Genomic DNA, 25542 nt, shown 5'->3' with positions numbered 1-25542 from the left:
CTACACTTTGTGGTTTTTGTGCTCTTTCACACCTCTGCTTTATCAGCATTATCTTTTGGTGCGAGTGAGTCAGAAGAAAGATCATTGCAATGTCACAGATCCAGACTGAGAACAAGAAGTATCGTAACCATCCTTCAAAAAAATAAATAGATAAATAAAATCACCGCATAGAAATCAAAAGGGAAGAATATACATAAATTCTGCTCCTGGAGTTCCTCCACACCACTACTCTGTTTTCCCTGCTCTAAAAAGCTCTGCATCACTTCTTTCAGTGCATTAATATTTTAGTCCAAGGGTTGCCAGCTGCTCCTAAGCCAATCAGAAGTTACATACAATAAATACCAATGAATTTTCTAACTGGCCTTTACTATTCTTAATGATTTATAGCAAAGCATAGCAATGAGTTTTTAGAGTATGCTCAGTTCATTAAGATTATTCTTGTACTCACTTTTTCATCCATTACTGCTGGAACTGGGGGGTCAGTGGCTTTTGAGCATCCAGTGCTCTCTGTGCCTCTGCAGTCTGTGCCCACGAAAAAGTAGAAGAAGGAGCATGAATAGCCATTCTGAAGAAAGAAGACAACTTCCTCTTTGACCAAATTTGGAATGGTCGAGTAACTCTTCCTGAAAAGGGTACGTGCTGTTTTTTAGGACTGGAGACCACTTGAACAAACCACTAATCATTTTCACCATTGTTTGTGTTTACAGGCTTACAGACCTTGATAGGAAAGCCAGCAGCATATGTTCTTCTGGGTGCTGGTCTGCAGAGATGGAAGTGAATATGCTGGTCACCAGCAAAACCAGCATACACCGATCAGGCATAACATTATGACCACCTCCTTGTTTCTACGCTCACCTCCTTGTCTCTACGCTCATTAGCCCCCTTTTACCCTGTTCTTCAGTGGTCAGGACCCCCATGGACCCTCACAGAGCAGGTACTATTTGGGTGGTGGATCATTCTCAACACTGCAGTGACACTGATGTGGTGGTGGTGTGTTAGTGTGTGTTGTGCTGGTCTGAGTGGATCAGACACAGCAGTGCTGCTGGAGTTTTTAAACACTCGTGTCCACTCACTGTCCACTCTCTCACTTTGTTGGTCCACCTTGTAGATGTAAAGTCAGAGACAGCAGCTCATGTGTGTCATCATAGTTTGTGTTGGTCATCCTCTAGACCTTCATCAGTGGTCACAGGATGCTGCCCACAGGACGCTGTTGGCTGGATATTTTTGGTTGTTGGACTGTTCTCAGTCCAGCAGATTTTTAAACTAGAAAATATTGTGCTAATTGATTTATCAGTCCACTCAGGCTTTAGCAGATTAATAACTGATCATCACATGGATTTATCAGTCCACTCAGGCTTTATCAGAGCTCAGTAACACTTAGATTAATAACCGATCATCACACTGATTACAATTCAAAAATATTGGAGGTTTTAACTTGGTCTGGGCTGCCTTCAAATTTTTAGTTATTTGAACCTCAAACAATGAATTAATGGGGCATAAAACATAGATTCTTGTTCCGTTAACTTACTACGCAAAGTTCAATTAACTCAACATTTTAAGGCAGCCCTGAACACTAACTTATTTAAGTTAAAACATCTGTTTTTACAGTGCAGGCTTGAGTACATCATTTTCAGATTTAGTGGGTAAGCGTTCTTAAAATGTTTTCCTAAGAATGTAAAAAGTAACCATATTCTGAATACAGACATTTAATTTCTGTATTCTGAATATGGATTCTCAGAACTGAGTACAGGGTTACATCTCAACCCTGTTGGTATGTTTAGACCTATTTATATTAACATAAGGGTTCATTTTTCAAGTAGACAACAAGGCATGTCTGTAAGCTGCTCTGAAAAGGGTGCCAACTAGCATAAGTGTAAACATAAGCATAAGACTATAACACCTCCAAAGCCAGTGAAACTTCCTGTGCCGTACGCTGCTCATTCTAAACATGTTACAAACTACAATAGTTCATAAACAACAATTAATAGTTATTTTATTGTGATTTTGGGTGTTTGCTTCCTGCTTCATAGTTTAGATTTGAGAAATTAAAAAATACATTGGTTTTTGAATTCCTTGTGACAATGTTATTTCTCTTATATGTTTTCATATTCCATATCGTCATCTTCTCGCATGGTGCTGGTGGCTGTTCTTTGTGCTTTCTCACATCTCTGCTTTATCTGTATTATCTTCTGGCGCAGGTGCATCAGCAGGAAGATCAGAGCAATATCGCAGGCCCAGACTGAGAACAAGAAGTATCGAAACCATCCTTCAAAAAATAAACAAATTCATTTAGTATACATAATCTATACATAACCTCATAACCGTATCCAGTCCTGCTCCTGCACCACTCAAGAACTATTCAGCATGAGGTGAACTGGAACAGGCCTGCTGTTACTGACGGAGTGCTTAAAGGGCCCATATCCTACATTTGTCTTGTGTTTTGTTTCACTTTCCCTGAGATACATTTATAATACATGATACAATATACTGTATAATATAGTGTGTTTATGTCACAGAAACTTTCCAAGAATTTTTCACAGTGATGGTGATAGGAACCAGACGTCTGAATCATTTAAGGCCTCTAAAAGCTCCCTCACAGACAGTTATTACACAAGTTATTGCACCATTATCAATATCACATATAAAACCTCAGGTAACACACTGGTCATTTTTTTGGACAGCAAGTAAAATGGCTATGTTTGTGTTGTGACCCCTGGTTCCTATCACCACCACTGTAGAGAGTTTGTCATAAATGCACCATTTCACCTTTCATCTTTTTGAATGACTTTGTTTACATCTCAATAAAAATGTCAAAATTTTGAAATTTGAAAAATGGAAAATTTCTAATTGTGAAATTTTGAAATTTGAAAATGTGTACATTTCAGCGCATAATTACTGTTTAATTGCTGAATTTGATATACTGGGGAAAAAAACATTAAAATATGGCCTGTGCAAAAGGTTGCCACATTTTTTCACTTCATGTTTTATTTTTTTACAATATGTTGAACAAATAGAAATTGTGTATTAAATTTGCAGAAAACACTGGAACAGAAATTAGGCTGTACTTTTATGTTTGTGCTTTATTATTGAAAGGTTTGTGATTGAACTTACCCATAAAGTCATCCGTGTAGCCCTAAACAATCAGAAAATAAAAACTATTCATCACAGATGAACCCTTTAATTGATCATTCATATTTTTATTGATTAGTTTAGTACTGTATGTTTTAAAGTCTGTTCTATCAGAATATTGTTGTACTTACAGTTCTCTTCAGTTTAAAGTTGGAGGTCAGCAGCTCATGTCGGTGGCCTTTGTGAGTTTGTGTGCTGGTGAGAAGAAAAGAGGCTTATAAATAAGAGGTGGATCAGAGAGATGGTCAGTGGGTGTAAACACTTCCTCGTTTGGCTCCTCAAATGTTTCAAATGGTGCTAAACTTCTTCCTTATAGCTTGATGCGCTGAGATCATGTTTGCCCTCTGTAGACCATTTTTACAGACCTGTAAACAAACCTTATCAGTGCTGATTGATAAATGACAAATTGATTAATTTTCCATCTCTGAGAATAATATCACTGAAAATGAGGCTCAGACTGTAGCTGTACCATCTAGATGTAAATAGCAATACCACTCAAATGTACTCCATGTTTATGTACATATATATGTGTATGATATTGTATATATACAGGGAGTACAAAGAGTAATAAATATACAATTTCATCTTACTGTACATATATTACTCTTTTGCGTAAGGCTGGGTTGAAGAGGAAGAATAAATACCAAAAGCATGTGTACATCAGTGGATCTGTTCTTCCAAAGAAAACTTAATAAGAAAGAAAGAAAGCACAAAAGAAAGAAAAAAAGAAAGGAAGAAAGAAAGAAACAAAGAAACCAGCAGGTGGCATCTGTGCGCCTCATAACGCAGTGTCTGATTTGTTTTCACGCCCGTATTCCGACAAGCCCCGCCCCCTGTGCTGCAATTGGCTCGAGCAAATCGCTCATGTTCATGTGCAGTCCGTCTGGTTAATGTGCTGGTCACCAGCAAAACCAGCTTATGTTGTGTTTTAGATGCTGGTTTGGTGGTCAACCAGACCAGCTTAAACCAGTTTAGATGAGTGATGGACGTACAGAGACTGAAACATCAACACTTCTGATCCAAACCGAATATAGACCACAGCTGAGCTGTGAGTAGAGCAGTAAAGGGAACAGCCACAACAGCAGAACAGCACTGTCTACAAAGGCTTTGCACACTGCGCCATCTGCTGGCCAGAGGGGGAAGTCACACATTAGAGCTGTTTTTCTGAATATTTGTCCTGAGTGGCTTGACGTTAATTCCATCCCGGCTTTTACATTTAAATACTTCAAACGCATTAATAGTACAAAATGTAACACAATTTGTGAATTATCGTGTGTTTTGTAAATATCTTAATATGTGACTTCAGATCTCCTTTGATTGAGGGTGGTTTTCCTTTTATTTATCATGTATTCATTTTTTTTATTCTATTTGAATGCTTTTCCTTTTATATCATTTGTTTTGTAGTTATTTACACGTGTTTGTTTCTGCTCAGTGTAGTTTTTCTTTGTTCAGTATATTTCGATCCCAAAGGAACTGTGCACAGCGTAAAATTAAGGGGCGCCAAATAAAGAGAAAATGAACAATCAGCTGCAGAGACCACCAGAACAGCAGACTAACACAGAAGAATAAACAGCCCTGCTGAAAAAAGACCATTAGAACTATCAGGATTAACACCTGATGGTTTTGCCTTCTGATTGGCTTAATGGTTATCATTAGATAGTACACTTTCCTGTAAGGCACCTTTAGATCCCATTAGAAAACCATCAAATACACCTGGAATCAGTTCCAGGTGACGTATTAAACCATTAGAATCCTTCACATTTGATATCAACCCAACAAGAAAAGACAAAAACATTTCAAAACCATCACAAACCAACAGAAACACTTAATGGTTTCTATGAAAGGAAGTGAGAAAGAAAGAAAGACAGAAAGAAAGAAAGAGAAAAGAAAAGAAAGAAAGCACAAGAGAAAGAAAGAAAGAAACGTGAGAGAAAGAAAGAAGAAAGAAAGAAAACATAAGAGAAAGAAAGCACAAGAGAAAGAAAGAAAGAAAGAAAACATAAGAGAAAGAAAGAAAGAAAGAAAACACAAGAGAGAGAAAGAAGGAAAGAAAAGAGACAGAAAGAATAAAGAAAGAAAAAAGAAAAGTAAGAAAGAAAGAAAGAAAACAAGAGAAAGAAAGAAGAAAGAAAGAAAGGACAAGAGAAAGAAAGAAAGAAATGTAAGAGAAAGAAAGAAGAAAGAAAGAAAACAAGAGAAAGAAAGAAAGAAAGAAAGAAAGAAAGAAAGAAAGAAAGAAAGAAAACACAAGAGAAAGAAAGAACAAAGAAAACAGAAAGGATGGAAATAAGTCTTTTGAAATTACAGCACATTTTAGAATTTATGTTAAACTCATAAAAAAGGACATTTTGCTTTTCTGAGGTTTGGAAGAGACAAAAACAACCCCAGCGAAACAGCAGCGCTGCCTTTACGAAAGGGTGTGAAAAACTATGACTGTTTCAATTTCAGTGTTTGTAAAAGATGCTTTATTTAAGAGCAACAGTTACAAACAGTAGGTGAACATAAATGAAACCAATCTTAATGGACTGACATCCAAGACTGGGCAGTTTATGCAGTTACTGTATTCTGGTTGTGGTTGTTGTCATTGTTGTTTACAGGCTCACTGTAATTAGTCTAAATCTTTTTTTAATGATCCATGCAGTTGTTCAGTGTTCTAGAAGTATTGACGACACATGATAAACTAAGAAAAAAGTATTGGGATGTAATTGATCAAGATAACAGTACCATATCATCGTACTGCGGACCCCTCCCTGGGTTCTTTATTTATCAGCACTGATTCCTCTCTCTGGCAGTGTGATTAGACTCTGTAGTAACATAAGGGTTCACTTTCCAGGCAGACGAAAAAGCACTTCTGTAGTGCTGAGTGTCTGTTGAAAAGCACAAGTGTAAATATAAGTGTGAGACAATAACTCATCGAAAGCCAGTTTAACTTCCTGTGCAGTACGCTGATCGTTCTAAACATGGTACAAACTACAATAGTTCATAAACAACGAGTAATTATTTTATTGAGTGTTTGCATTTTGCTTCACAGTGCCATCAATTTGAGAAATGAAAAAAAAAAATACATTGACTTTGAAATTCCTTCTGACTGTGTTATTTCTCTCATATGTTTTCATATTCCATATCGTCATCTTGTCGTCTGGCGTCAGTGGCTGCTCTCTGTGGTCTCTCTTCTATTTTTGCTCTGTCAAACATCTGCTGTGTCTTCTTTTGCAAGTGCATAATCAGAAAGATCATTGCAACATCAAAAACCCAGACAGAGAACAAGACGTATCGAAACCAACCTTCAAAAAGTAAACAAATAATAAAAATCATTATTGAGGAATCAAAAGTGTATAACATACATAATCTATGCATAACCTTATAACCATGTCCAGTCCTGGAACAGGCCTGCTGTTACTGACAGAAGGCTTAATCAATGAGCTCCTTAAGGGCCCATATCCTACACGTTTCTTTGATTTTGATTCATTTTCTTTCATTGAGATACATTTCTAATATAAAATATAATACATTATATATATTAGAATATTGTGTGTTTAGGTACAAAAAAACTTTCCAAGAATTGTTCACAGTGGTGGTGATAGAAACCAGACGCCTGAACCGTTTAAGGCCTCTAAAAGCTCCCTCACAGACAGTTATTACACAAGTTATTACACCATTATCAACATGACGTAAAAACCCACAAGACACCCGTAGGTCCTCTGGTCATTTTTTTTGACAGCAAGTAAAATGGCTATGTTTGTGTTGTGACCCCTGCTTTCTATAACCACCACTTTAAAGAGTCAGTCAGATTCTCATAAATGCACCATTTCACCTTTCATCACTTTGAATGACTTTGTTTACATCTCAACAGTCAAAATGTTAAAATTTGAAAAAATTCGAATTCAAAAATTTTCTAATTTAAAAATTTGTACATTTTACTGCATAATTACTGTTCATTTGCTGAATTTAGTAGACGGGGGTGAAGAAATAAGCCATAAAATGTGGCCTGTGTGAAAGGTTGGCATATTTTGTACTGTTTTACTGTGTATTTCTTTTTACAATATCTTGAATAAATAAATAGAAATTGTGCACTAAATTTGCAGATTATATATCATATTTAATTAGAGGATGTGTTAACATGTTTTGACTTAGAAAATCAATAAAACATGTAATTTGACAGGGAGTGTTCAAACTTTGCGTATGATTGCATGTTAATGCAAAAAATGTAAAAATAACATCACTTCAGCTGAGCTATTGCAACGTGTTAGAACAGAAATTAGGCTCTACTTTTATCTTTATGTTTTATTATAGAAAGATGTGAGGTTTAACTTACCCATAAACTCACCCATATGGCCCTAAACAATAAAAAAATAAGAAAATAATTACAATAATAATAATAAAATTCAGGAAATAAAAGCAATTCATCACAAATGAACCCTTTAATTGATCATTAATATTTTACTGATTAGTACTGTATGTTTTTAGAGTAAAACCTGTTCAGAATATTGTTGTACTTACAGTTTTCTTCAGTTTAAAGTTGGAGGTCAGCAGCTCATGTTGGTGGCCTTTGGTTGTGTGTGTGCTGGTTTCTGCAGTCCAGAAGAAAAGAGGCTCATTAATAAGAGGTGGATCTGAGAGACGACCAGTGCATGTAAACACTTCCTCTTTTGGCCCCTCAAACAGTTCGACTGGTGCTAAAGTTCTTCCTCATGGCTTGAAGCACTGAGATCATGTTTGCCCTCTGTAGACCATTTTTACAGACCTCTAAAAACCTTATCAGTGCTGATCGGTAAATGACAAACTGATTCATTTTAAATACTAAATGCATTTGTACATCAGTGGGTCTGTTCTTACAAAGAAAACTTAATAAGAAAGAAAGAAAGAAGGAAAGAAGGAAAGAAGCACAAGAGAAAGAAAGAAAAAGAAAGCAAGCAAGCAAGAAAGACAAGTAAGAAACGAAGCAAGAAAGAAAAAAAGAAAACAAAGAAACCAGCAGGTGGCATCTCTGCGCCTCATAACGCAGTGTCTGGTTTGTTTTTACGCCCGTATTCCGACAAGCCCCGCCCCCTGTGCTGCAATTGGCTCATGCAAATCGCTCATGTTCATAAGCAGCCCGTTTAGTTAATGTGCTGGTCACCAGTAAAACCAGCATATGTCGTGTTTTAGATGCTGGTTTGGTGGTCAGCCAGACCAGCTTAAACCAGTTTAGACCAGTGATGGACGGACAGAGACTGAAACATCAACACTTCTGACCCCAGCGTTTATTTTTGTGAACTGATCCCCGATATTAGGTGTTTTCTTTGATCGATGAACCGAATATGCATCATTTTTTTTAACCTTAGGGTGAAAAACTAAACAGCAGCTCTTCCTTCAGCAGCTCTGCCATTTTATCACCACCAGACAAAGTTAGTGACATTTTGTCCGCTTTAAATCTTCAGTGAAACCGAATATAGACTGGAACTGAGCTGTGAGTAGAGCAGTAAAGGGAACAACCACAACAGCAGAAACAGCACTGTCTACAAAGGCTTTACACACTGCGCCATCTGCTGGCCAGAGGGGGGAATCACACATTAGAGCTGTCTTTCTGAATAGCTCTGTATATTTCCTACAAGAACATCTTAGTAATGTGACTTTCCCTTTATTAATTATTTATTCAATTTTGTATTCTATTTAAAGGTTTTTTTTTTTTATTCATATCATTTGTTTGTTGTGGGACTAATAAAGCATTATCTTATCTTGTTTTGTAGTTATTTACGTATGTGCTTGTTTCTACTCAGTGTAGTTTTTCTTTGTTCAATGTATTTGAATCTCAAAGGAACTGTGTACTGTGTAAAATTAACCTCTTCTTCTCCAGGGTATATTTTGGTTTGTCCATCTGAATCTACATGACCAAATCATAAGTCAAATTATTCAGTAACTGCATGAAATACATGTAAATTTTTATTTATTTATTTATTTATTTATTTTAAAAGCTCCACTCAAATTAACAGAACATGTGTTTTATGATCATAAACATATTGCTATATGATTACAGTTTACTGCTGAAAGCCAAAAATCTTAGACGCTCTTTGTATTATTTTATAAAAGTAATTTTTACAGAGCAGATCACTGAAGAGACGCTGTCTGTTTATAGTTTATAGCCCAGATTTGTGGAAAAATGGGTCGACTTTCAGTAGAGAAAAAAATTGTGAGTTCAGCTTCTTTTATTATAAGGGTTTAAAATTACATCACCCATCTATTTGACTGGAAAGAAGACAGTTACAGCCTCATACGACCCCCACCTTTTGAATGTAGCTTATGAAAGTTATGAAGAATATGACGAAGTGCGTTCTGGAACCACCGGTGGTCTCAAGGAGTTGAAGAGGTTAAAATCAGTCAAAAGAAGAGAAAATAAACAATTCAGCTGCAGAGACCACCACAATAGCAGACACAGGAGAATAAACAGCCCTGCTGAAAAAAGACCACTAGAAATATCAGGATTAAGACCTGATGGTTTTGCTTTGTAATTGGCTTAATGGTTATCATTAGAGAGTACAGTTACCTGTAAGGCACCTTTAGATCCCATTAGAAAACCATCAAATACACCTGGAATCAGTTCCAGGTGACCTTAAAAACCATTAGAATCCTTCACATTGTGATATCAACCCAACAAGAAAAGACAAATACATTACAAAACCATCGTAAACCAACAGAAACACTTAATGTTTTTAGTGTTTTTTTTTTATATATATATTTTTTATTTATTTATTTTTGTATTTATTTTTGTTTTTGCTATCTTTCAGCAGGAACTATGACTATGGTTGTAGGAGTGAATGGGGTCATTTCTTATGTTGCCGGTGCAGGAAGTCTCACACAAAGTGAATAAAACATAAATGAGAGAAAAAGCAAAAAAATAAAATAAAATAAAATAAAAACAGTAAAGAAAAAGGAAATGTGAGAGGAGAAAAGAAGTTAACACATACTCTGCAGAGAACACACATTATTTGTCAGTCTTTAGCGTTATCTGTGCTCAGACTTCGTATGGGAGACTGCTGTTGGATCAGGGTGGAGGACAGTGAGAGTTTATTCGTGATTTTTATTAGTTTATTTTATTTCCAGCTTCTTTACCATGAACTATTTTTATCGATGTCAGCGCTCACTGACAGACGCAGCTGTGCTTCCTTCTTTCCTGGCTGCAAACCACACTGTTTCAATCTCCATGGTAACAGCGGCGCCTCTGATTGGTGGAGCTTTCTTTAGGATGGGTGTGTAGATGGGTGTGTTTCTTTATTAGGAATGAGGCGATAAAACGTGATTTTTCGGGAAACAAAGTTAAACCAGCCTGACTCAGGGCTTTAATTGGTGCATATACCACCATCTCACAATCTCATGCTAAGTCTACATTGTCTGGATAAAATATTATGGGTAAAAATCAAAATCCCTACGGCGATTATGAAAGGGATTTTTCCGGGACCAGACTGTTCAGCTCCACTGATCCAAATGTTTTTTAATGATCCATTCAGTTGTTCAGTGTTCTAGAAGTATTGATAAAACTAATGATAAACTAAGATAAAAGTATCGGGATGTAATTTATCGAGATTAACAATACCATATCATCGTATTGCCGACCCCTCTCTGTGTTTTTATAGCTATATCAGCACCGATTCCTCTTTCTGGCAGTGCGTTTAGACTCTGTTTTATTTGTACTTACATAAGGGTTCATTTTCCAAGTACAGAAAAAACACTTCTGTAAATTGCTCTAAAAAGAGTGTCTGCAAGTAGCATAAGTGTAAATGTAAGTGTGAGACTATAACACCTCCAAAGCCGATGAAACTTCCTGCGCAGTACTGCTCACTCTAAACCTGTTACAAACTACAGTAGTTCATAAATAACAATAAGTAATTATTTTATTGAGTATTTGCTTCAATGAGTTCACCTTTTTGAGAAATTTAAATGACATTAAACATAACATTTGAATAAATGTATGACAACTACAATACAGGGCAAAGGCAAGAGACCACCTTTCATTTATTTAATTTCCAGTCTAAACAGCCATAATATACACATTATTGCGTACTTATCAGTAGATGTTTCTGAGTTGATTAGATATAAAATACTCCACTGCATGAGGAAGGGGGAAATAAGTCAAATGAGTTTATTAAACTATACAAGAGAAAATGGGTCTCCTACCACCAGCAAGACCTGGTATACACTAAAACTGTCCCCATCAGATAAACAGCACTTAAAGCTTTCATTTTTGAGAGAGAGGAGAAAATCAAGATGCTTCAGATCTGAAAACATCCACAGGTGTTTCTGTCCATCCTTCCACTGTGAGAAGACGACTCAGCGCTATGGGTCTGAAAGGATGTGTAGCTGTCAAGAAGCCTCACTGAGAAAAGGAGACAGACAAGAAAAATTACACTAAACACTGAAACTAGATGTCTGAGGTGTTTTAATGGACTGATGAGTCTAAATTTGGAATTGAGATTACTCATGAGAATCATGAGAAGCAGAAAGTGCAACCAACTTCTAAGACTGCACTTTGGAGGTGTGGAACAATATTGCTGTAGATTTCTTAGAAAAGCTGAAAGTGAGTCCCTGGACCCTGTAATAAAGGTGAAGGGTGAATCCACTAAATACTGAAAAATGGTATTGCATTTAGTTGTTGAGACGTCTGTGTAAATTTTCAGTTAAATGCATATTTTCTGATTTTTTTCCCGAAGCTGAAACATGAGTCACTTGTTCTTAATGGCTGTTTCGACTGCACTTTTACAAAGATGGTTCTTCAAGGGTTCTGTGGAGAACCATGAGTTCTATATAAAACCATTTCATGCTTAATTCAAGCTTGACATTGTAACAATAGCAGAGCCCTTGTTGGTTCTACATAGAACCATATACAACACATTCGCCATCAGTCCTAATCATTTCACCATGCAAAGAACCATTTAAGCATGGAACGGTTTTATATAGAACTCATTAAATAGAAAACAGAACCATTAAATAGAACCATTGTCACTACTAAAGAACCTTTGAAAAAACATCTTTTTTAAGAGTTTGGAAATTAAATAAATTGTATATGTACAAAACTGTACAAAACTATACAAAACGTCATCACTTTAGACCATGGGTGCCCAACGTCTTTGTTTTGGGGAGCAAAAGTGTTTGTCGTGCCAAAAAGACAAAACAATATGCAAATAAATAAGATTTCAGATTGAGTTTTAAAGTGTTTTTTTTTCTAATAGTGTAAATGTTGTTGCTAAAATACTTAAAATATACCATTTTAAAAGGAAATTATGAATTTAACAAGTTGTTTATTGAGGAGGGGGTTACGGGGAACTTTCCAGCGGGCCAAATCAAACATCCTCATAGGCCAACCTTGGACGGCCCTGCTTTGAGCCAATCAGAACAAGTTCTTTGGCATTTTTAACTTATTTATACAAAATTGAATTTTTAAAGGTGAATGGGTTGAAACAGTTTTAACAATCTTTTAATCATTACTGAGCTTTTTAAGCCTGTGAGAAAAACAGGAGGAAATAAAAAACCCACTTTCATTTCTGAATCCACTTTGAAAACGGTCCCTCATATGTTTTCATATTCCACATCGCCATCTGCTCGCCTGGTGTCAGCGGCTGCACTTCGTGGTCTTTGTTCTCGTTTTGCTCTTTCGAACCTCTGCTCTATCAGCATGATCTCCTTGCGCAAGTGCGTGAACAGGAAGATCATCACAATATAGAAGACCCAGACTGAGAACAAGAAGTATCGAAACCACCCTTCAAAAGATACACAAATCATTATTGAGGAATCAAAAGTAGATAACATACATATAATATACATACAATCTATACACAATCTCATAAATGTGTCCTGCACCACTCGAGTACTAATCAGTCTAGATTAGGTTTTGTTATTTCTTTGGCGTGAGGTGAATTGCTCCTTATTAAAGCCCATATTATGAACAGGAAATTGTGCCACACTGAAAAGCAATCAATACAATGGAAAAACATGAAATGCAGTGCACACATGACATTATATTTCCATCATCATCTGCACAATACGTGCCAAAATCAAAACAAAATCTTTAGTACATTGTTTTCACATTGCTTGACCTCTGTACTGAAAAACAATACATGCAAATTTGCATTTAAAACAAGAAAAGCTGCATTGGTGTCAGAATTGAATACAATCTGCTGAAATGTAATGAAGGCCCAGCTATTGCTTTCCACCTTGCTGTACTTTAAACAACATTAAATCAAAGTGCTGGGTCTTTTAGCATGTTTTCTGCACGTTACTGTTTAAATGCAATCTCATTTGCACTGCAATTCACTGTTCTGGTTGAAGCAAATACATTTGAAATACAAAAAAGAAACATGAAAACAGTGTAGTGGAGGTTTTGCTTTTTATTTTGGCACATATTCCGCATGTCCCTACGGGAAAGTAATGTCATGTGTGCATTGCAATGTTTTCATTGTAGTGATTGCATTTCAGTGAGGCAAATCTGTTTAAAGTGCTGAACAGTGGAAAGCAATATAGTCTTGCCTTCTTTACATTTCAGGGCAAATTGTATTCAATTCTGATACAAATTTTAGATTTCATTTTTTTAAATGCAAATCCTCATGCACTGTTTTTCAGCAAAGTGAAAACATTATAATTGTGGTTTCGTTATTCATTTTGGTGCATATTCTGTGTGTCACTATGGGAAAGTAATGTATGCCTCACATTTCATGTGTTTTCACTGTATTGATTACTTTTTAATTTGGCACAAAGTCCTCTCTATACATATTATACATTTTTCTGCTCTTTTTTTGGTCTTTTAGATACACTCCAAACAATAAAGTGCGTTCATGTATCAGAAAGAGTCAAAATTCATTTTTACATGATGATTTTCAGCCTTTCTTTATTTTTTAAAGACGACTTTCACTTTTCAACATTTCTGCATGATCAAATGGTTAAAATGTAAATATTCAGAGGGATTTTATGTGCAATATTCTGGAGAAACTTGCTCAGAATTATTTGCAGTGGGGAACCTCACAGAAAGCTGTTAAACGCAATGGTTATGAACACACTGCCTTATGTTGTGAGGTCAAATTTTGGCCTTAAACAGATTTAAAAAGTGTTTAATTGAGAGCCACATGCAGGGCGTTGCCTGGCAGAAGAAAACTTTCCAAAGAAAAGTTTTTTTATTTAGCGCTATTTCACCATTATAAACATTGCATACAAACTCTCAGAAGATAGTGTAGGTTTACTGGTCGTTTTGTGTTGTAAGCATCGTTGCACTAATTTGCCATTTTATCAAACCACTCTGAATGACTTCACATTCACCCCAACAATCAAATTATGCAGAACATTTGATAGAACCATCCTTTAGGGCTGAAACACTCCTTATAACTTCACTGTGAGTGCGCCGGGCTAGACAGGCTAAGTAGATAGCTATGTGTAAATGTATAGATTTTTGTGACATCACAAAAGCAGTGAATTCAAAACAGGCTATTTCCACAGCTTAGTTTCCATATACGGACTCTATGGGCTGACTGTGAATGGTACATTTTGAAACCTTAATAATGTTTATATACCACATCAAACTCTTATATAAAAAATACAGGAGAATACAACGACTGCTCATAGACTTCTATTGTAAGGTCTAAAACTCAGTTTGCTCTTTAGGATATTTTCTTTCATTTTACTCACTATTGAACAGCATTTATGATTATTGAATAGCTCATTGATAAATAAATACAGCATTATATCAGCTCAGATATTCCAGTATAGGCTCTACTTTCATCTTTGTGATTTATTATATGATGTGTGGTTTGACTTACCGAAATACTCATCCATGTGCCCCTAAACAATCAGAAAATGAAAGCAATTAAACTGGTTATTAATGTTTTTACTCATTTTCAGTTAAGATTAGGATTATGTTTAACTCTTTTCTTGTAGAATAATATTGTACTTACAGTTTTCTTCAGCATAAAGTTGGAGGTCAGCAGCTCATGTTGGTATCATTTGTGCAGTTGTGTGCAGATTTCTGCACTCCACAAGAAACAAGGCACATGAATGAGGCGCCAACACTTCCTCTTTGCCTCACAAACATTCATAATGGTTTCATAGCTCTTCCTCGCAGCTTTCATGTTGCTGATGAAAGTCTGTGTAAAGGTGCTGGAGATCATGTTTGCCCTCTAAAAACCACTCCTACAAACCTCTCAACAAACTTTAACAGTGTTGATTGCTAATCGTAATATTTTAGCAAATGCGTGAGGCCCGTTGGTCAGACTGTGGCACTGCAGTTTAACTGTACACAGCAACACTGACCATATATATACTCCACATATGATAAAGTTGTTTGGATCTGTTCCTGCAAATGCAAATTAATTAAAGAAAGAAAAAAGCAGGAAAGAAAGAAAGAAAGAAAGAAAGAAAGAAAGTAAAAGAAAGAAAGAAAGAAAGACAGACAGACAGAAAGAAAGAAAAAAGGAAAGAAAGAAAAAAGGAAAAAAGAAAGAAAGAAAGAAAGAGAGCAAGAAATGCAGAAAAATCAAAGAAAGAATGAAAGAAAGAAACAAAGAAAGAAAGAAAAAAGAAGAAAAAAGAAAAAACAAAGAAAGAATGAAACATGCAAAAAAAGCAATAAAGCTAGAAGGAAGGAAGAAAGAAAGAAAGAAAGAAAGAAAGAAAGAAAGAAAGAAAGAAAATATAATGAAAGCAAACAAGAAAGAAAGAAAGAAAGAAAGAAAAAAATATAATGAAAGCAAACAAGAAAGAAAGAAAGAAAGAAAGACAGATAGAGTGAATGAAAGAAAGAAAGAAAGGAAGAAAGAAAGAAAGAAAGCATGAAAAACAGAAAAAAGAAAGAAACAAAGAAACAAAGAAAGATAAAAGAAAGAAACAAAGAAATTAATAAAGAAACAAAGAAACAAAGAAACAAAGAAAGAGAAAATAAAGAGACCAGCAGGTGGCATCCGCGCGCCTCGTTGCGCAACGTTTGATTTGTTTTCACACTCGTTTTCGGGCAAGCCCCGCCCCCTGCGCTACAATTGGCTAAGAGCTCACGTTCACGCGCACTCCGCCAATAAGAATGGACACAGCGAATCGTTGCGTAGGAGGCGGGGCTTGCCTGAACCAGGGTGTGAAAAAGTGCTTTTGTAACCAAAACGTCGGGGAAGCGGTGGACTGACTGTTTCATGAAAGTTTTTTGGGGTAAAGTTGGTTAAAAATAATGAGCAATATTGTTCATATTTGTAGTTTTTTTTAATTGTATGTAACGTTAACGTCGTTACGGCAGCGCGAGACTTAATCTAATTGAAGTGGTAATCACGGTCAGCTGCGAGTGTCAGGCTTTGGTTACCGCGCTGTGGCCTCAGCTGAGTAGGTGCGTATTTAACACCACTGGCTCTAAACTGTAACAGCAGTTGAGCTGTGTGGGAGAGAGACATATCTGAGACATGGGCGAGAAGAACGTGCTGCGTATTTTAGCCATTGTGCTCTTTGTGCTGGCTTACATCGCGACTTTGGCCATCAACGCTCTGGCGGGCTCTGGGAAAGGTAAGGCTCGTGGTAGAGTGGTCGACACTGTGGGTGGGTGTGTCTCCATCGGCGGTGCAGTGCGTACTTGCGCTCTCGTGCACTCCATCATCGTCTTTCAGCTCCCAGTTCAGTTCCAAATAGTTCATAGTACTGGGCGTGGTTAAAATACATGGGACTAGATGTGGCTTAAAGGGGAACTCCACCCATTTAAGAAGATTCTGCGTTATTACCAGACGTCCACCTCCAAAAGCTTCATTAGAGAAAGTCATTGGAATAGTTGGATATGTGCTGCCTGATATCTTATTATTATATTATTTTATGATAGTTTTTGATAAAGTTTTGGTTTAAAATATATTTTAATCCATTTATTTTAATCAGTTTATGGCGGAGGGGTACATGCAGGGCGTTATGAGGCAAAACAGTCCGCAAAGAAAACTTTTTTTCAAATTTCTGACTATTTTCCCATCATCAGTGTTGCATATAAAAACTCAGAAGACTCATGTAGGTTCACTTGTGGCTTTGGATAGTAAATAAAATGGCTGTATTTATGTTGTACCCACCACTTGTCGCCACCACTGTAGTAATCAGAGTCTCTACAAATGAATTTCACATCAGACCACTCTGGATGGCTTTGTTTATGTCTCAAAGACTTAATTATACAGAAATTTTGAAAAAATGGTGGAATTCCCCTTCAGCTACTGAGAACATCAACTCTATTCATTGAAAATATGTGGTCACATCTTTCTTCTTTTATATATCTTGTATATCGGAACTTACTAAAGATGGTCTGTATAAGACTTTTATTGTTAGAATTAAAAGAAATTGTATTAGACGAGGAAAAAAACATAGTAAAATCCGGTGTTTATCACCTGTGATGCCTGAAGTAGTAATTTAAAAGTCAGAGAAGTCAAGTGGAATTTCACGGGAGTTTCTCAGACCACATTGTATGTTCTTACATATTAATATTGCACGCACAGCCTCAAAAAGGAAGGTCTGGCCCGGTGATTATGCAAAAATAACATCGCCTACTTTGGCCTGTGCTTGTGGTCTTTGTCCCCCTCTTGCCTGTGTTTGCTGTAAACCGTGTCCACATGTCCACGCAAACCTTGTGACATGGCAGAGCAGCCTCCAGATCCATTGTACCTCTGCACACCCAGCAGCAAAAATAAACATTTCAAAATAAAAGTAAATATTTTGTGTATTTTTAGGCTAATCAAAACCATGTGAACTCGCAACCAAACAATACGCGTCGCATCACATGCCGTCATTGTTGACAGACAAGCAAGCAGCTCACAGCAAAACAAAAAAGAGCAGTGTAGCAGCTTAACTCGGCTAATAACATTTATTATTTTATTTTCTCTACATTATTAGCTAATAACTCTCTGAAGACATCTACAGATCAGCTGAAATTAATTTAAAGCCGAAACAGAGGCTGAGACCGCAGCACAGGTTAAAAAGTCAAAAGAATTGGGGGAAAAAATATCTTTTTAATTTTCTGCATAATTATTTACTGCATGTTCTTTCTTTGTTTTCCTGCAAGTGATTACTAAAGTGCTTTTTTACTGCAGCCCACTTGAAGCTCATTTATTGCTTGCCTGCTTGATTCTATAAGCAGCCAATAATTGTCCAAGCCCTGCCCCACGCTGCCAGCCACCCTAACACCCATGAGCCCAAAATATGTTGGCTGCAATGCCTCAAAATGAAACCGCCCACAAATTATTTAGCAGATCACGTGGGACCCACGTGATCTGCCTAGTGCAGACCTCTAGATGACAGATAATTCACTCACATCTTCAGAAGACACAGACTTCACCAGGTTTTGACTGAGTTCTCTTTGAATTCTCTTTCAATGCATTCACAATCATCAGATTCATCCACTCAGGAAAGGGGTCCAAAGCACAACCGACATTCTTCTGCAGTTTTCACCAGAGAGGTCTACAAATCCCCAAACCTGCATAGCATATCTTTAAAAAAACGTATGTTTTAGATAGGATAGTGACACACCAAAGAGAAAGTGTGAACAGCAAAAATTTTAAAATTTGAAATCCCAATTTGAAGCATTAACACTTTACTAGGCTTTGAGCAGACACCTACATTGGCCTGTGTTCACAAAGCTTCTCAGAGAAGAAGGACTGATCTAGGACCTGTTGCTGTCACTAGTAAATAAGAGAGGAATCTGGTCGTAGGTCAGCAATCCTTCTCTGAGAAGCTCTGTGAATATGGGCAATTGTTTCTATTGCAACAGCAGCATATATATGCAAAAATAAAGTCACTCCCTGAACACGTAGATTCAGTTTGCAGACAGTCAGTCCCACTGATCAGATCTAAAAAACAAATCTGAATGTGAATATGGGTCTATTAAATGCTGTTAATTGTTTTGTGGTCTTTCAGGTCCATTTTTGCGAAGTACAGGCAATGTTTCTGCGCTGTATGATACGGAGATCACTCCCGCTGGATGGACCTTCTCCATCTGGGGATTCCTCTACACCTGGCTTCTCCTTATGAACATATACATTCTCACCTGGCTCTGTAGACGGTACTTTCAAATGTTTCTCCTACAGATAAGTGCAACTTAATAAACACATTTATTGCCAGTGATTAATGTTGCCTGTTGGAATGTTTTTCTCCAGTCTTTATTTTGCTGGCAGTTGAATTATTACATAACAAATTGCTGACAGAATTGATGCTCTGTTCCAGTAGTCATGTGTCCTGCACCTGGAGGATTACTTCTAACTTGTTTTTAAGCATGCACCGGCCAATAAGGGACAGTCTGGGACAGGGCTACACTCAGTCAAAATGTTCTTGTAAAAGGCCAAACATTTTAAATCCAGTGTGCTGCTGAAGTACAGAGACAAAATAACAAAAATTGGGTCATTGTCCAGTTACCTACAGACTGCACTTTACAATGCATGGGCTTATATCTGAAATAGGTGAATATTATTGCTATATTTTATTAAGGACTTCAACTGGATGGATGTACTGTAGTCCTGCACTTCTTCCTTATGGGTTTTTCCTCTCCTGGGTGGTTAACATGGTTCTAAACAGCACCTGGCTCATCCTGTGGGACCGAGAGTAGGTACCAGTCTGTGTGAACTTGTCATAATGCTAACATATTTTTAATGAGATTAATATGTGATATTTGAGCTCCAGTTGACCTACAGAAGTTCTTCTCCTAACAGTATACAAGATTTAAAGGAATACTTAATAAAAAAGCTGGAGCTGGTCATGAATGAAAATGTGTAAAGGCCAGCGAATATGCTAACTAGTCCTTCTTACTAGTGTTCATTCACTATTAGCCACGTTAGTATATTAATAAAGTATTCCTATAAAAGCCAGTCTGGCAAAAACTATTGCCAAAAGAAAATCTACACAGTTTTTTCCTTGCTCCAAATGTAGACAGTCAGCTAAGACTTGTTTAGTGTCTGAGGTTTGCTTTTTTAGTTTTGCAGTGGCGTTACAAGGCTAACGTTGCTAACAAGTGATGGCGGTAATGGTGCTAATTTGCTAAATCATCAGCACTGGCCTGAAACCATGTTGAGTAGTTAAGTTGTCTCAAATTGCTTAAGTGGTTTCATTGCGTATGATATTCTGTTATATGAAAATTGGACAAAGGTACAGATAAAATTCAGGCTTTAGCATGACTGCTACTGTGTTTAGCTACGTCAGGCTGCGTTTGACAAAGCCATAACTTGGATTTTTCCACCTCTGACTAAGAAAAATGATTCCTCACACACAGTACTTGGTTGAATCTATAACTTTGACCACAAATTTTGCTGTTTTTAAGTAGGTAAATGTGTCATGGATGTCAAAGTTATCACTCATATCACTAATGGTAGCTGCCTAGCGTGTTGCTAACAATACTCTCTTTAATGGAGGCGTCCACATTTTTCCTTATTTGCAGCTCGAGTGTGCTGAGCTCAAAATGATGCAGGTTAAAGCCCCAACTTTTCACTTCTGAGCCAAGTTGAATGCAGCAATAGTTTTGTCCATTTTTCCGGTTTCTCGTTTCTGATTATTAGGGTATATTCCTGCATTCAACCAAATCGCATAACATGGAATTTTCGACCTATGGAAAAAAAACAAAGAAAATCCCCTAAAAAAGGCCCGCAAGTGGAAATTCCTGCTCAGAAAGTCAGAAAGGTGTCTTCAACCCCAAGTTCAGCATATAACCTCACATCAACATTGGTGCTCACACTGTCCACTGTAAAAAGTATCACTTCTCTACTTTTAACACTGCTAGAAGCAGACAAATCTTGTTTAAAGTAGTCGAACATATAAAAAAAGACCAAAAGATTTTCCTTCTGCCTTTTTTTTAAGGTCTTCATTTGTGTGGACTGTATAGCTGTTCATGAGCTTTTGGTGCTGGCAAGTTTTAATGGAGGTATCTGAGTTTTTTTTCCCTGCAATAATGTAATTTCAAGCTCAGACTTAAAGTCGGATGCAGCATAAGCTTCTATAACTTCTTAGCTACATTAGCCTTGTATCTCCAGTGCAAAACTAAAGAAGCAAACTTTAGACACCAAATATGTCTTGGCCGATTTACCATGTTCAGGGTGAGACGTTTCTGGCTGTTGCATTAAGTTATTAAGATCTGCTCTTATATGTTGTATTTTTCCCTCCTCTGCAGGTTAATGATCCCAGCGCTAATAGTGCTGGCTCTGATTGCCTTCACCAACTACCTCATGATCTTCTTCTCCTGTGTTGGCCTAAAAGCTCATGGAGCCTGGCTCAAATACAACCACCCTGTTGACCTCTGGTGCATCCGTGTGCTGGTGTGTACTTACAGCAGCCTACTTCCTGCTGAATCCAGCTAGCTTACAAGCAAATGTGTTGGAAATGACAAACGCCTCCTGTTTGAATTGCTTCAAGTCATGCCAAACAAAATGTTTGACAAGCTTTATTTTTGGCTTTAGAAGGTTGTGCTGTGTGCGAACAGATGATACAATGATTGTTTTGGCTAGGCAACTTTGTGAGCTGTGCGAACTGCTGGTGCATGTGTGTATTTCAGGTTCAGAATGCCATTGCTGCCTATGCAACATGGACAACAATAGCCACGCTCCTCAACTTTGCTGTTGTGTTGGGTATTGCATCAGTGTCCACAACAAATGCTGCCACTGTTGCTCTGTGTGGTCTGCTTTTGGAAGTGATTGTATGGTAGGTAGAGATGGTACAATACCACTTTTTCTTTTCTGATATCGATGCTGAAACCTGAGAATCAGCTGATACTGATATCGATCCAATTTTGTTCCCTTTAGCTTTAGAATGAGCTGTGTTTTGTTCTGAGGCACTTCACTTAAGTAGACCTATTTGGACTGGATTTAGTCCGTAGTTAGTAAATTTTTACACATCTTCTTAGTGATAAAACTGTTGCAACCGGACAAAGTTTCTAGTGGGTTGTAACACTCAGTTGCCAATCGAGGGCAAACTCACCACAGTTTACTGTACTTTTTGTCAAAAAAAAACTCTAATTTTTTTCAGTTTTCATTTTTAAACACCATTTGAGCATGGCAGCTGCACTTTATGTAATGTAAAAGAATTCTTGATGAATGGACTAATAGAAATACTCCAAAATGGCTTGGAATACAACCTCTTTACATTAACGGACATAGTTGGAAAGACTTTAGCCTTTTCTTGTAAAGCTGTCATTTTAGAGATACTTGTTTTTCTTTGAAAAAAACAAGTGTTCCTGTAATGAGATGCAACAAATACCTGAATAGTGATTTTATTATTTAAATACTGGCACCTTCAGCAGTACTCAAGGACCCCAGCACATCCCTAGTGAATATGTGCACCAGCAGCTGTTAAAAACCTTTCCAGCATGAGGCGACATCTGCTTGGAAAATCATGAAGATAATGGTCAGAGCATGATCAGAGGAAAATTATGAGGGCATCACTGAGTTTGGTGAACGACAGACAATATAAGTTGGCTTGGAATTTTCTCAGGGGAGGGGAGAGGGAAAATAGCTGATCAAGACAGAAGCAAATTCACTGAGTAGCACCTGTAGAAGAGGTGCTACTCAGTAGTCCAGGACTCTACATGACGAAATACATCAAAACTAAAAAATAAATGTTACTTAAAGTGCAAGTGTGTGTAAAATTACACTATTTAAAATAAAGGAATTGATTTACCAAATGATGTATGTTAACATTGGGATTGTTATCAAGATAACGTACTGTACTGTGATTTACATTATATTGCAGCACAAGCAAATCTTTGAATTTTCAAGCCAGATTTCTTTCAGAAGTAGGTCATATTATTTAATTAATTCCTCTGATATCCAACACAGTGTTTTCTCATAGTATAATCTAATATCAGTCCTGGGTATCAAACTGACATTTGCATACTGTTTTATGTCTTTTTTGACTGTATAGAGATTTATAGAGTTTAATGAGTCTGATTTTTAAAAGAATGGTTAAAAAAACAAAACAATTTTTAACCCGTTTGGTATCTGTTTGTATCTTTATTTATACTGGAGCTTTTTAAGTAAACCATTTCTTTAAGGTGCCACCGTGATTTGATTTCACTGATTCGATGTAATATTTTGTGTGTACAGGTTTGCTGTTGAGAACTTTGTGATAGAGAAACATGTGCGCTACATTCTGACTGTCTACCCCGTCGTCATCTACGCTCTCATTGGAAGCTTGAGCAGGCACTATGATGCAGCAGCTCCAGGCAGGAATGCTGTCTTTACAGGTGAGTTTAAGGCAAACTGTAGTTACTTTACTGTTTGAGGAACAGGCCAACAACCTGGACCTGCCACACACCACCACTAGGTGGAGTAAGAAGGATAAGGCAAGGATCAGTCATGCCATTGGAAACAGAAGAATGGCTTTCAAACTCAACCCTTAGCCAAAAACAAAAATGTTGCATTTTATATTATTTATTTCACACTCGTAGCTCAACATGTGGAAGGTTTCTGTTCAAACCGTGTTTGTGTTCGTAAGCAGAGTTGATGTTTTATTACTATTTGCATCTGATGAAGTTATTTGTACACAGTTGTGTGCAAAAGTTTGTTCAAATGATATGTTTTGTAACACATCCTCTACAGAGAACACCCTTCTGCATAGTTAATGCACAATTACTGTTTGTTTGTTGAATTTGACATATTAAATCATATATGTATATATATCTGTCATCGGAAGAAAACCTTGTATCTCCAAATTGATAACTTTACAGGAAAAGGAAAAAACCTACATTACTTTTAATGTAAGTCAGTGGAACCAGATGTTTTTCCAAGTCATTTTGGGTCATTTCTTTTGGTTTATTCATCATGAAATTTATATACAATGTAAAGGACTACAGATATTTTCAAATTTACAATTTGTAATATTTACAAAAACTAAAAATATGTGTGTATTTTATGTTCAGCTCAGCAAATAAATTGTACATATTTAAGTGTTTTCTGTAGATGACATTTTAACTTATTACTTGGAATATCAACAACATATGTAATTTGAACAGTATTCAAAGTTTTAAAAATGATCTTGTTTTCCATATATATATATATATATAATATATATAGCATAATTAGTCAGTATAATTACTTTCATTTTATTGTGTAATATAAATTCCATGCATAGCAAAAAACCTGTCACAGCTCTAGACTACTATGGATTAAATACTGAGCTTAGATTTTAAGAAACAAACAAATAAACCTACAGAAGGAGCTCTGCTGATGCTGCCCTCCAGGCTGTAGCAGGACCAGGTCAGTTGGGGTCAGGCCAGGGTGACACTAGTCAATAACCTCATACTGGGTTAATTAAGGGTTGCTCTACTCCACCCCTCCCTTCTACTTTGTTTTCACTTTATCATAGTGCAACTCATAACATCCTATGCATACTGTCTGTGTGTGGTTTGTCCACAGCTGTTCTCCTGGTGCTGGCCTGCGTTTTGTTTGTGGTGCGAGTGCTGCTGGTGATCTGGAGGCATCGTACACAGCCTCTGTTCCAGGAAACGACAGCTGAGGGGCTGATGACACCTGTAAGCACCGCAGACAAGTAGCGGCACAGGTTTTACATTACTTTAGAGATGAAGCACCACACGCCAAAGCGTGGATCACGTTATGTTTTTTCATAGGTGGACCGAGACATCAGCACCCCACCACACAGCAACAAAGCAGAATTGGTTATTGTCTCATGGTGCTTCATTCTTGTCATAGCAGTAGCTTACATTGCTATTAATACTACATACACACAGAGCATTTAATCCTTCACTGATTCCAGAAAGCTGTTAAAAATCAGTGCAGAGTTCATTTAGTCATAAAAAAGCAGAGGTCAAATGAAGTTTAATTTTGTTTTTTTTATTGCACTGATTGTAATACAACTAGACACAATAGGTATGTATGTGTCTATTATCATGTGACAAAATGGCTAACATAATAAATTTATACCAAGAATATATAATACTGTGCAAAAAGGCCTTTAAGTATAAGTTATTTATTTTTTGCTGTCAGGAGAAAAAGCAGAAAACATGTATTTAACAGAAACAATTAATAACTAAATTTAAAAAAAAATCTGATTTCTCAGTGTTTAGTGTGTCCACTCTTTACCTTTATTGCAGCTTCAGACTTGCTTTTAGTGTTTCAGAGAAATATGCAGGGATATTTTTCACACTTCCAAAGTTCAGTCTTAGAAGTTAGTTGCATTTGGGCTCTGGTGTGATCAGTCTGTTGTTCTGAGAACACCAGCAGATGCTTTGTTTGATTTGCAAATATTCTTTTTTGGTCTGTTTGCTTTTCTCAGTAATGCCTTCTTGAGAGCTACACATCCATGATAAATTGATTTTCTCAAAGATGAAAGCTTTAAGTGCTGTTTATCTGATCTACCAGATCTTACACAGTTGTTAGGATTCTCTTTGAATGATTTTTTTGAACTCCAGTTTTGGAAACTCCTGTTTTTTGGGTTTTTTTTTTCCCAATTATTTTAACTTTTAAC

At 36.8% G+C, this 25542-nt stretch overlaps 1 protein-coding gene and 2 long non-coding RNA genes across 4 annotated transcripts; 1 reads left to right on the top strand and 2 right to left on the bottom strand.

The window, feature by feature from the left end:
• Positions 1 to 6177: 6177 nt before the first annotated feature.
• Positions 6178 to 7717, bottom strand: LOC118797478. Its single transcript, XR_005005942.1, has 3 exons — positions 7630 to 7717; positions 7445 to 7466; positions 6178 to 6413 (listed from the first exon to the last, which is right to left on the bottom strand). It is a non-coding gene; the product is annotated as an uncharacterized LOC118797478 (long non-coding RNA).
• A 3714-nt stretch (positions 7718 to 11431) lies between these two features.
• LOC118797457 lies at positions 11432 to 15248 on the bottom strand. The gene is made up of 4 exons (XR_005005939.1): positions 15042 to 15248; positions 14907 to 14928; positions 12637 to 12860; positions 11432 to 11479 (listed from the first exon to the last, which is right to left on the bottom strand). It is a non-coding gene; the product is annotated as an uncharacterized LOC118797457 (long non-coding RNA).
• Positions 15249 to 16176: 928 nt separating this feature from the next.
• Positions 16177 to 25089, top strand: si:dkey-29d8.3 (uncharacterized protein LOC556220 homolog). 2 transcript variants are annotated; one of them, XM_036556822.1, is made up of 7 exons: positions 16177 to 16281; positions 19000 to 19144; positions 19567 to 19680; positions 21236 to 21380; positions 21617 to 21762; positions 23163 to 23302; positions 24474 to 25089. In XM_036556822.1, the coding sequence occupies exons 1-7, from the start codon at positions 16266 to 16268 to the stop codon at positions 24608 to 24610; spliced, it is 843 nt and encodes a 280-aa protein (XP_036412715.1). In that variant the 5' UTR covers positions 16177 to 16265; the 3' UTR covers positions 24611 to 25089. The 2 variants fall into 2 exon arrangements, with proteins under 2 accessions (XP_036412715.1, XP_036412714.1); XM_036556821.1 differs by having other exon boundaries at positions 16203 to 16626.
• The last annotated feature ends 453 nt before the right edge of the window (positions 25090 to 25542 follow it).

This window comes from Colossoma macropomum, unplaced genomic scaffold, assembly GCF_904425465.1.
Source record: "Colossoma macropomum unplaced genomic scaffold, Colossoma_macropomum, whole genome shotgun sequence".
Lineage (NCBI taxonomy): Eukaryota > Metazoa > Chordata > Actinopteri > Characiformes > Serrasalmidae > Colossoma > Colossoma macropomum.
Note: the sequence above shows the minus strand (reverse complement) of the source record. Positions and strands in the feature narration are given on the sequence as shown.